General features: G+C 39.6%; 1 protein-coding gene across 2 annotated transcripts in view; it reads left to right on the forward strand.

Moving 5' to 3' along the window:
- Positions 1-3,824: 3,824 nt before the first annotated feature.
- PCMTD1 (protein-L-isoaspartate (D-aspartate) O-methyltransferase domain containing 1) overlaps positions 3,825-12,278 on the forward strand; it is a 39,069-nt gene continuing 30,615 nt past the window's right edge. For both annotated transcript variants that reach the window (XM_060243816.1, XM_060243817.1), the window contains exons 1-2: positions 3,825-4,247; positions 6,872-6,974. In XM_060243816.1, the coding sequence (XP_060099799.1) occupies positions 3,941-4,247; positions 6,872-6,974 (410 nt within the window). In that variant the 5' untranslated portion in view covers positions 3,825-3,940. The remainder of the gene's footprint in view (positions 4,248-6,871; positions 6,975-12,278) is intronic.

Raw genomic sequence — 12,278 nt, forward strand, 5'->3', positions numbered from 1 at the left:
GAACTATACACAGTATTCCAAGTGAGGTCTCGTCATCGATTTATACAGGGTCAATATGCTATTGGCTGATTTGTTTTCAGTTCCCTTCCTAATAGTCCCCAGCATAGCATTTGTCTTTTTTTAAAAAAAATTGCAGTTGTACACTGAGTCGACATTTTCAGTGAATTATCTATCATGACTTAAAGATCTCTCTCCTGGTCAGTTACCACAAGTTCGGATCCCATCAATGTGTATTTATAGTTGAGATTTTTGCTTCAACATGCATTACTTTGCACTTGCCCATGTTGAACCTCGTTTGCCACATTGATGCTCACTTGTCCAGCCTCAGCAGATCCCTCTGAAGCACCTCAAGAGCCCTTCCTGTTTTTCACCACTGTGAACAACTTAGTGTCATCTGCAAACTTAGCCACTGCTTACTCTAGGGTTGCCAGGTCTGTGTTGGAAAATACCTGGAGACTTTGGGGGTGGAGCCAGGAGAGGGTGGGGTTTGAGGAGGGGAGAGGCCCTCAGCATAGCACAAAGCCATAGAGTCCACCCTTCAAAGCAGCCATTTGATCCAAGGGAACTGAACTCTGCCAGTAGAGATGACTTATAAAGTCAGGGCATCTCCAGGCTCCACCTGGAGGCTGGCAACCCTAGCAACTCCAAATTATTAATGAACAAGTTAAAAAGCACTGGACCTGGTACTGAAACCTGCAGTACCCCACTGCTTTCTGCCTTCCAGAGTGAAAACTGTCCATTGATAGTCTCTCTCTGTTTCCTGTCAATTAACCAGATTTAAAGCCACAAGAGGACTTGTCCTCTTATCCCATGACTGCTGAGTTTACTTGGGTATTTGTACTTTACTTAGTACAAATGCCTTGTCAGTTGAGATAATAGTGTCAGAGCAGGGGTAAAGGTGTTGTTGTAGATAAGCTCTAATTGTCTACATGGTGAACAAGAATTCTGGTCTATCCTCTGCCAAAACTGTGTAGGGATGGTGAGAGGCAGTGAGGGCAATTAGGTTTTCTTCCTCTTGAGTTCAGTGGAAATATGATTTATACCACTTATTACACAGGCAGTGGGGACAAAACCCTGGGCTGAAAGAACTTAGGATCCTGACTGAGTTTTCTCTTACCCTGACATTCTTCATATGCTATCTGATTCTGGATCCAAACCTTGATTTTGATTTTTCCTTTTATTTGATATGAATCTACACTGGTGGCTATATTGTTGATATTTATCAGAAGTATTTACAGACATTTTTTAAATAATTCCTTACCAGTAATCCTGTGAAGAAGGTTCTTGAAGAAAATAAAAGGCCAAGAAAGGACATTTAGAAGGAGAAGTCTCCTACCTTATCACTGAAATATCTTTGTTTAAAATAAAAGGTGAGTGAGCTCTTATTTGTTTCAATAAGTGGCTGATTCTTCCATAGCAAGATTTGCTTTTCTCTGTGCTTAATAGTTTTTAGCATTAGCAATGCTTTTTTTACCAATGTAGATAGAACTGAAAGAAGGCTAACGGACTTGTAATTTCCTGGTTCCCTGCTTAACCACTGCAGATGCACTGGCTACCTTCCAATCCTCTGGAAAAGAAGCTAATTTTAATAATATAGCACAACATCCTTTATTTCAGCAATCCCACTAAGCTGAACATTATATGATACCAAATTTATGTATAAATTTGAACATATAATTTAATGATAGAGAAGGCTCATGAAAATCTCAAGAGTTATCTAACAGTTATCTTGCACAGTACAGTCATCCATGAGACAAAATGTTGAAGCAATTGTTTCAGAGGACTAAAGATTAACAAAGTCAGAATGGTATTCATAGAATACTTGTTGCAAGACAGGCCCCAAAGAGACAATAACAGAACACCTCTAGTGGTCACATACAGCTCTCAATACAGTTCAGTGCATCATCAGTGACTTACAACTCCTACTGGATAATGACAGTTCTTTTTCACAAGTACTGGGAGGACAAAACTTTCCTTGTACACATACAGCCCCCAATCTCAAACTCTACCCCCACCCACGTCCACAGTAATACAACTTCTAATTTGAACTTGGGCACTGATACCAGGACTTGCAGTAAATCCCAGTACAAACTTTGCTGCCACATATACTATGACAACCTAATTATGGGTGTGCATTTGGCAATAACTGAACCAAATGAATACCCAAAAAATGCCTTATTAGTATTTTTTGGGTACCATGTACAGCTGAACCTGAAAAAAGCCAATCTTATCTAGCTTTTATTCAGGTTCATTCAGCTATACTAACCACTGCCAGCCATTTAAACCTAACAGCTGACAGGCAGAGCCACCAGTCAGCTGTAGGGTTTAAATGCTTCCCTGGGAAACATTTCAGCACTTGTTTCACTCCACCCCACTCCTGAGTGGGGTGGAGTGAAAGGGAGGACTGACATGGCTTCCTCCCATGTAAACCAATCAGCGCTGTGCTGATAGGTTTACATGGGAAGGATGCCTTTCCCCCCAAACAGTCCCCACTGCTGAGGGGGGACTTGGGGGAGGGAAGGTGCAGTGTGGCAAGGCATGTTTAAATGCCTGGGCTCTCTGCCTTCCTTCTCTAACTGTCCTGCTGTGGTGGGGCAGCTGGAGAAGAGCAGCCAGAGAGCCCAGGCACCTTCCCTTCACTCACCGCCTTGCTCATCACCGTAATGGGGTGGATGGGGAAGCAAGGGAAAGGCATGTAAACATATCTCATTCCCTCTGTGACCCTCCCTGCTGCTGCAGGGAGTTCAGGAAGGGAAAGAACAGAATGGAGAGACATGTTTAAATGCCTTTCTTTCCCTCCCCAAGTTCAGGGAAATTAGAGAACAGAAGGCAGAGGAGGCTTCCATGGGTCAGTTTCAGTCCCATCTTCCTGTCAGCTGTTAGGTTTAAATAGCATAAACCTAATAGCTGACTGGCAGGGAGTAAAACTGATCAGTGGAAGCCACAGGGGCTTGAAGAGGGAAGAAAAACATTTTAACTTGCCTCCCTTCCCTTCTAGCGGGTATAATAGATCTGAATATATTTGGCAATACCAAATATTTCCCCAATCCAAATACTGGTTTTGGACTGGAGAAATTTGGTATTTACCAATATTTTTCAGATCTGATCTACCTGGAGCTGACAAAATACCAACATTTGTTTTTGCATACCTCCTAAACACAATCACTGGACCTAACAACATCAAATACACCATCTCAGGCCTATTCACATACTCGTCTTCTAATATTGTATATGCCATTAAATGCCAACATTGCCCTTCATTTCACTAGGGCCAACTGGTCAAACCATATACCAAAGGATAAATGGACACAAATCTTACATAAAAAATCACAAAACGGATAAAGCTGTAGGAGAACATTTCAGCCTCCTAGGGCACTCAGTGGAGGATCTCAAAGTAGCTGTTTTATTGCAAAGGAATTTCAGAAACAGGCTTGAACAGGTGATTGCTGAATTACAAGTTATTACAACACTTCGGACAGTGGAACCCCCAGGGCTTAACAAAGATATTGGGTTCCTATCTCAGTACACATGTTAAGTCATAATAATTAAGCTTTGTTGGTCTTTTTAAAAAAGATTTGTTTCATCTGAAGCTTTTCTAGGCTAATTTTCACCTTATTTGCCTTTGGAAAGACACCTGCAGTTTACTTTCACTTTGTAACGTTCACAGTTACAATTGTCAGAAATGCCATTGTGCAGAAAACATTTGAGTTAATTCAAATGTAGTCATACTATAAAATATAAACACAATTGAATGTGATCTGTGCATTAAACTAGTTTATGTCTTATGAAAATAAAAGCATATTCTCTTTTAAATCTTTTAGGATTTACTTGCAGAGAACTGTTGAGCCACACTGGATTGCATCCACTTCTGCATGGAAACATCAAACAAGCACCTGCCAATGTATTTCCAAAGTTAATTGAATTGTTAGAGAAAATCATCATGGGAGGAGCTGTGAGCGCAGGAGAAGACAATGATGATTTAATTGATAACTTAAAAGAAGCACAATATATTCGCACTGAGAGAGTGGAGCAAGCCTTCAGAGCTATTGATCGTGGTGATTACTATCTGGAAGGATATAGGGACAATGCTTATAAAGATTTGGCTTGGAAGCATGGAAATATACATTTATCAGCACCTTGCATTTATTCTGAAGTAATGGAAGCCCTGAAACTTCAGTCAGGATTGTCTTTTCTTAATCTGGGTAGTGGAACTGGCTATTTAAGCACTATGGTGGGATTAATATTAGGTAATTTCATTTTTATATTATTAATATAAAAGTCGCAACCTTGGTAACCATAGTTTTACAAACATATACTCATGAAACTCTCATTTAGTTTAGCAGGGTTTTAATAGACGTTCAATTTAAATGATTCTCAAAATGTCTCAGATTTAAGCAGAATCTCCAGCTGTTCTGAAAGTAATAACTGAATTATGCTCTGTCTTCCCTCATTATTTCAGAATATAAGATAGTCATGTTTATAAGAAGAATTGGTTTTTATACCCTGCTTTTCTCTACCTTAAGGTGTCTTAAAGCAGTTTACAATCTCCTTCCCTTTCTTTCATCAGAACAGGCACCTGTTGTGAGGTAGATGAGGCTGAGAGAGTTCTGGGAGAACTGTAACTGCTGGCCCAAGATCACCCAGCAGGCTTCATGTGGAGGAGTGGGAAATGAAACCCAGTTCTCCTGAGTAGAATCTGCTGCTCTTAACCACTACACACACTGGTTTTCATAGATAAGAATCCAAATAATACAGCAAAATATGTGATTGTTAAAAATCTTAAATTGGTCAGAGAGTTGAGATAAAAAAATACACTGGGTTTATTCTTCATGATAAAGTAAATGAGGTTGACAACTGACTCTCTGCTCCCTCTTATGGAGAACTACAGTTTTTGTGAGTGGAGTAGAGGCTTTATATGGTGTGACATGCAGATACACTGATTCAAAGAATCTGACACTGACAATACCACCTTCTTAAAATCCTAAAAGAGTACAAAAAGGCTTGCTTCAAAGGCCCCTATTAAAGCAAGTTGTCCCAGAATACTCTAAATAACTCTGCTGAGAGATTATGAGCCATTAATGCATGGATAGCCTTTCCAAATAGTTTTTACCTTTAATTTTTTTTTTACTAAAATGTATTTCACTAAATATGGTTTTCTTAGTGACTCGGCTGTTTTATTTTCTTTTGATTTATGCCAGTTCATTCAAGGGCCAGTTCATTCAAGACATTATCTTCTCCCCATGCTTTCTCATATAGATAACAGAACTGTACACTCATAGATACAATCACAGCAGTAGCTGGAAAAGGTACTACTGTGATTTGTGGAAATTGCAGCTCCCTATATCTCTGTGCAACCTGCCTCACTGTACTATTTCTCCATACTGTTGTGGGTATTTACTTAGTAGCAGATGAGCAAGACAAAAAACTGGAACATGTAATGTGGAAGCTATCCAATAATTACTCTATTTGCAAAGGTCTCCTTCCCTAACATTTTTTTTGCAACCATTTTAAGATAAAGTTTATATTAAAGCATTGCACAAAGGCATCTAAAACATTTTACCTTTCTAAGTGAAGTTATAAACCCTGCCTGATTCCACACACCTTGCAGTTTTGGGACTGACTGCTCTTTTCTTACTTCCTCCCCAGCTTGAACCTTAGGTTATTCGACTCCAGCACAATACTGTCCCTGTTCCAGCTTGGTTCTGCAGACGTAGCTGCCTTTGCTGTAGTCTCAAACTTTCCCCTTCTATGTGTTTCATCTCTATACAATTCATTGTTCATCTTGAGCCCACTGGATGACTTGTTAACCTCCTTCTCTCTAGTCCTTCTATGTATAGCATAAATCCCATACCTGTAGTCCCTACTGTTCATAGGCATGGAAATACCACTATCAGTATTGCCTGCTTCTCTGTCTTTCAGTGCAGTTTTATTATTTCTTAATGGTCACACCAGGCTTCTGACGTACTAGGCAATCTTAGTGGACCATACATTGAGCATGAGTCAGCAGTGTGATGTGATAGCTAAAAAGGCTATATCAACAGAAGTATAGCATCCAGCTCAAGTGAAGTGAAGGTATCACTTTACTCTGCTATGTTCAAACCTCACCTAGAGTATTGTGTTCAGTTTTGAGTACCACCATTTAAGAAAGATAAAGACAAGCTGGAACATGTCCAGAGGAGAATAACAAAGACGGTGAGAGGTGTGGAGACCAAGTCCTATAAGGAAAGGTTGAAGTAGCTGGGTATGTTTATCCTGGAGAGGAGACGACTGAGAGGTGATGTGATCACCATCTTCAAGTACTTGAAGGGCTGCCATATAGAGGATGGTGCTGAGTTGTTTTTTGTAGCCTCAGATGGTCAGACCAGAAAATCGGGTTGAAATTAAAAGAGTTTTCGGCTGAATGTTAGGAAGAACTTCCTGACAATTAGAGCCATTCTTCAGTGAAGCAAGCCTCCTCGGGAGGTGGTGGGTTTTCTTCCTTTGGACGTTTTTAAAAAGAGACTAGATGACCATCTGATAGCAATGCTGATTCTGTGAATTTAGGCAGATCATGAGAGGGAGGACAGGAAGGGTTGCATCAGCGCTTAGTTTTCATGCCCCCTTCTTACATGCCCAGGGGAATGTGGTTTGCCATTTTGGGGTCAGGAAGCAATTTTTCTTCTGGAGTCCTGGAGAGTCCCCCCCTTTTTGCCATCTTCTGGGCATGGAGCAGGGGTCACTGGGTGTGTGTGGAGGGAGAGGTACTTGTGAATTTCCTTCATTGTCAGGGTTTGGACTAGATGACCCTGGAGATCCCTTCTTACTCTGTGATTCTATGAAAATAACTAATGGTTCAGTAAGTCTTACATTTCTACTGATTCTTGATTTACAGGCCCTTTTGGAATAAATCATGGAATAGAACTTCATCCAGATGTGGTAGAATATGCAAAAGAAAAACTGGAGAGCTTCATAAAATATAGTGATAGTTTTGATAAGTAAGTATATTCTCTGCTCAGTTCATGTTGTGTCTTTAACATGTTGATCTTTTAATGGGTGTAAATCTGGGACCCTTAACTTTTGGGTCCCATTTATAGACCATTTTGGGGGGAGGAAAGGGATGGTGCAAAGAAGCATAGGGCTGTCAGCTGGCAGATAAGCATAGTCATTTGGATGCTTGGCAGCTGTGGGGGCCTTGAGCCTGCCCCTTTACCAGGTCAGCCAATCAGACTTGGCATGGGGGGATGGAGTCATGGGTCCCTACAGAGATTTAATGGATTGTGTGGTGTTCCCCCCTATCCCTTATTATATTCTGTGTTGTAACATGTTACTGGGCAGTGTTTTCTGTACATTGTTTAATTTTCAATTGTTGCAACTTTGGTGGCAGTATCAGCATGTGGCTGGATCCTTTTTTCAGAAAACCAGCCTCTGTGCCCAGCTCAGGGGCTGTTGGTGCTACCCTCTCTCACAAGTAGCCAGGAAGACCACACAGTGGTGGTCGACTATGCCATCCCATGATTCCCCACCCCCAGTAGGCGGGCTGCAATTTATCACTGGCAAGTGGGTCACTCAGTGCCTGGATTTGTTTTGCTCCATGTTGTTCCAAGGTTTTTTTTACGGCTGTAACCAATAAAAATTGTGGCCATTTTTATCCAAATACTGATTGTATGTGTGGTCTGTTAATGTTATGAAGTAGGGACTTCCCACCTCTCCCTTCTCCCTTGGGACCTTTCAACACTGGGCCAGCAAACATGTACAGGATTTAAAAGCTTTCATGGTTATTATTGAAACGGCTTTGCAAGTTTTGTTTTACCATTTTAAGAGTATTCATGACACAGTGAGGTGGATGTATCACTATGGTTTGAACTGTATATATTCCATTGGAATGAATGGATGTTGTGCAACAATTTCATTATCATTAATTCTGGCTATCTTTCATGGTATTGTGTCCTGTTACAACATATATGTACTATATCTGTGTGTGTCTGGGGATGTTCCATCCCTTCCCCTGCTAGACCCTGTCGAATGCACATAGCTGCATAGCACAGAGTATTGACTGGATCATACCTTCTTAATAGAAGGTAAAAAACTGGGATATTGGATTTACAATGAAATACCACTGAGGTTCAGAGTCCATTACATTATTTGACTGTTTAGCTATAGAAAAAATGTGTAATAAGCAGTAGAATCTGTGTTTCTTTCAATACCTTCAAATTTTTGTCATTAATGTTGAAAAAGATTTTAAAATTCAGATTTTATTAATTAGATTAAAGCTATGTCAAAACAGTATATCAGTGTATATTTAATGTGTATGGTAATCACTGTTTTGTACACGGATTCTATATTTGTATCTTCTTACAGCCCCACCTACCTCACAAGTTCAATAAATTGCCAAGGCATAGGATTCACTGCAAACACCAACAATCTTCCCTCTAAGCTGTGGAGACTTGTGAGCAAAAATTCTGCTTTGTGAGCTACTGGTATTATGGTTGTGAGGTACTGTCATTAAAGTTGTGAGCTACTGCATAAATTAGTTTGCTCTGGGACCTTTTTTCCAGAGCTGAGACAAAAATGTTTGAGCTGGAGGCTAAAAAATTGTGAGCTAGCTCACACTAACTTAGCTTAGAGGGAACATTGCACACCAATAACATTTGTATGCTTTCTAAAGCACCTAAAATCTACTGCTACTGCTGCAAGTCTTATGACTAATTCTGTCTGTTTGGTGTCATCTTGTTAGCATATTATTCTTGAGATTGAAATACACTGTTCATTGACACAGTTTATCTCATTTCCTACCATACTGAAACTGTAGCAACAGAATTTGCATTGTTCTTAGTACTCTCATTGAAGATAATGGAATTACTCTGAAATGCTTGTTTTAGGATTTTAGGTCATCTTTAATTAAAACCAATCAAAGAAAGGTAACTATGTTCAGATTTTCAAACTTCTAAAAGCAGAACCTACCTACTCTGGAACAAAGGTTATTTTCTCCTCTTAATGGAAAAATGATTTTAGAACAAGGATTGCAGATAAATATATATATATTGTTCTTAGGGGGGTTGTTTTTCTTTTCTTTTTTACAAAATTCCCTTCCTTTTTGTTTTGACAGGGTATGAGATTTACTCTGCAACCTTAAACAGAATTTTATCCTTTTAAATGTGTTGAAGTCCTTTGGTTTAAAAGGGTGAGACAGTGTTTAGGACTGCATTGGTTATGTTATAATGAGGTAGACAGTTTATGTTTAAGTTGAAGATATTTTTTTATATTGAAAAATTTGCTTCATTAATCTGAATTCTCATTCAACCGGGTTGAATCCTAAGCACTGTGACCATAGCAGTACTTGCACAGCATAACTTCCCCTCTTGCTGGAACTTGTGCTTTTTAAAATGCAGTCACAAAGTATTTCGTGGTCCTCAAGGTGCCAATGGAGTACAACATGGATGTCTACAATCAGAATGGGGAATGGGCAGAAATCCTTTTTTCTCACAAGCTGAACAGGAGTTAAAATTCAACCCATTATTATTACAAGAAAAAAAGCACTAGAAGAAGGGTAAGAATTATGTAGAAAATTTCTGTACCCTAAAAGGCATGAATCTAATGGAGTATGTGCTATCAGTATGCTGAAGGTAGCTTATAAACTTACTGCAGTAGACATATTATTAACAGTAAAACAAGCATTAAAAGTACAATTAGTAATAAAGAATGAAACTAACAGCCATTAAAAACCCAAAGAAAGAAAATAGTCTGCACCAGGGCTTTTTTTGTAGCAGGAGGTCCTTGGCATATTAGGCCACACATCCCTGATGCAACCAGTCCTCCTGGAGCTTACAGTAGGCCCAGTATGAAGAGCCCCATAAGCTCTTGAAGGATTGGCTACATCAGGGGTGTGCGGCCAATGCAGAGGAGGCTCCTGCTACAAAAAGAGCCCTGGTGTGTACTGACAATGAAAATTGAGAAAATCAGATAGACATTTCTAGAATGGAAAGTCTAAAATTGAAGTACAATTGCAAAAAAAGATCTGCACTATGCAGTGACACCACAGTAATGCAAACTAGCATTCTTCAAGGCTTATATGATGCTTTCCATGCCTCTGTTGACCAGAAAAGAATACATCTAGAAAGCAAGCTGAAGCTGGTAGAAAGCTTTCCTGGTTGTAGCTGCCATGTGGCCATGGCTCATCCAAGAGTATTTTGAAATTTCAAATCTGCACTTTTAGAAGGTACATAACTTCATCTAATATAATGGGAAACCCCTTTAATAAGAATCTGTAGGTGTTTTAAAGTAAGATTTGGCATGAATTGTTTTCTAAAGGAGTGATGAATCCATTTCTAGCATATGACAGGCAATTACTCTAACATAATGACACCAAACCAAACTGTTCACAAGACAATAGAGTTTGCATACCATTTTTGACTATTCTAACACTATTTCATAAAGGCAAAATAATTTCCAGTGCTGGCAGGCTGTACCTTTAATGAAAAAGTTGTAGAGCCATATCATTCCACACAAACATCCAAACCCAAGAAGAAAGTCTCTGTAATACCTTTTTAGGGCTTGCCAAATTGGCCCTAAAAAGGTATTAATTTTGTTCTTATACACATAATGGGCAACCCTTGAAATATTCCTGCACTTTTTGGGGTATGTAATTAAATTACACTATTTAAGGCTGATATATCCTAACAGTTCCTGCTCCCTGATTTTGAGCATCCTGCAGAAAGGTATAAAGGTAAGGTGATATTGAACAAATACTGGAGCATGGAAGTACTTTGAATACTAATGTGTGTAGAGTTAGGGTAATTCTCCCATCATTCATGAGAAGGAAACCTTCCTTCAAAGAAAAACTTCAGCCTTGCATTATTGTCATGCATGACTGTATTACTTCCAGAATGGGGGGGAAAATGTATGCTGGTTCCAGTCACATATGGACATATACTTCCTTCCACTTTACTGTCTGATTACCCTCAAATCTTCAATATGCATTTGTCTTCTTGCTGAAGAAGGGTTCCTGGTGATGGTATACTTAACTTTGAAACTGACATCTTGGAAAACCTGTCTATAAAGTATCTGTCACCAGTGAAGATGTTATATCAATGGTCATGAGAACCTATTTATGTTCCTCTGTATTATATTTGGAAACCAGTGCATCTTAGAGGGAGGACTCACAAGCCTCAGAGCTTCAAGAGACTGAAGCAAATATTCATGCAAGTAGTTTTTTCATCATTGAATAGAACATAGCTTACCATGTTAATGGTTGGAAGCATTTACTCTTAAGCATCTAGGATTTACAAGCATTTTACAAAAGAACTTGTTCATTTATTGCATAATGCAGAACATACCAACTCTGAACATCAATTATCCCACAATGGGATCTGTAACACCATCAAATGTAGTGTGTTATAGATCTATACACATTAGATATGATAACACTGACACTATCAAAACTAGCATGGCTGGCAAACACAGCGTTCTTGCCCATGCTGGTGGTAGTTTAGCAAAGAGATCCAGAACCAGATGTAGGGCTAAAAAAAGCTTCAGTGAGAACAGTGTTACAAATACCCAGTGTTCTGAAGGGAAACTTGCTATTCAGTTATAGATGGAAAGTCACACCATAAATTAAGTACAGTAAGAGTTCATCTTCAGTCTTCTGTGTCCTCCCACATTGAGACTGTGCTTGGGCAGGCCAGCCATTGGAAGCTCTCTCTACAGCTATACCAGCAAGTTTTTATACTCAGAGGGGAGCCCCTCTCATGCAGAACCCTATAGCCAATGTTTCCCACCCAGTGACATGCTCCTCAGGGAAGGGGCCCTTCATCCCTCAGTCTTTTCTTCACCCCCACATAGTTAGAATTAGGATGTATTTCTCAACAGCACAATGAAGTTTTTGAGTCTCATAGAAAATAATTGTTGTTGGTCTGTTTTATCCTTCTTAATCATGTTGCAGAAAGCACGATTTAAAAATTGCACTCAATGTAGTAACAAAATACCAAGCACCTTTTGTGCTTTCTCTGTCTAGGGGAGAGTCATAGCATGGACATGTGTAAGATTTGTCTTAAAGTTCACTCCAAAAACCTGTTCAGATACAGCAGAATATTTGAAGTCTAGCCTTTGGGAAATGCACTTTCCTACTCCCAACGGCCTGGCAGTGAAGTCAGCTGCCCTTGCAGAGCATTCCGATTGCTACCATCAAAATCACCTGCTAAAGCCAGAGGCTTTTTGAGCCCACCATCAGCTCCGCTGGTTCCGGGGAAGGAACCAACATGTTGGATTCAGTCACAAGTCTGCATTATGAAATGCTGCTTCTT

Source organism: Heteronotia binoei, chromosome 7 (assembly GCF_032191835.1).
Source record: "Heteronotia binoei isolate CCM8104 ecotype False Entrance Well chromosome 7, APGP_CSIRO_Hbin_v1, whole genome shotgun sequence".
In the NCBI taxonomy this organism is placed as follows: domain Eukaryota; kingdom Metazoa; phylum Chordata; class Lepidosauria; order Squamata; family Gekkonidae; genus Heteronotia; species Heteronotia binoei.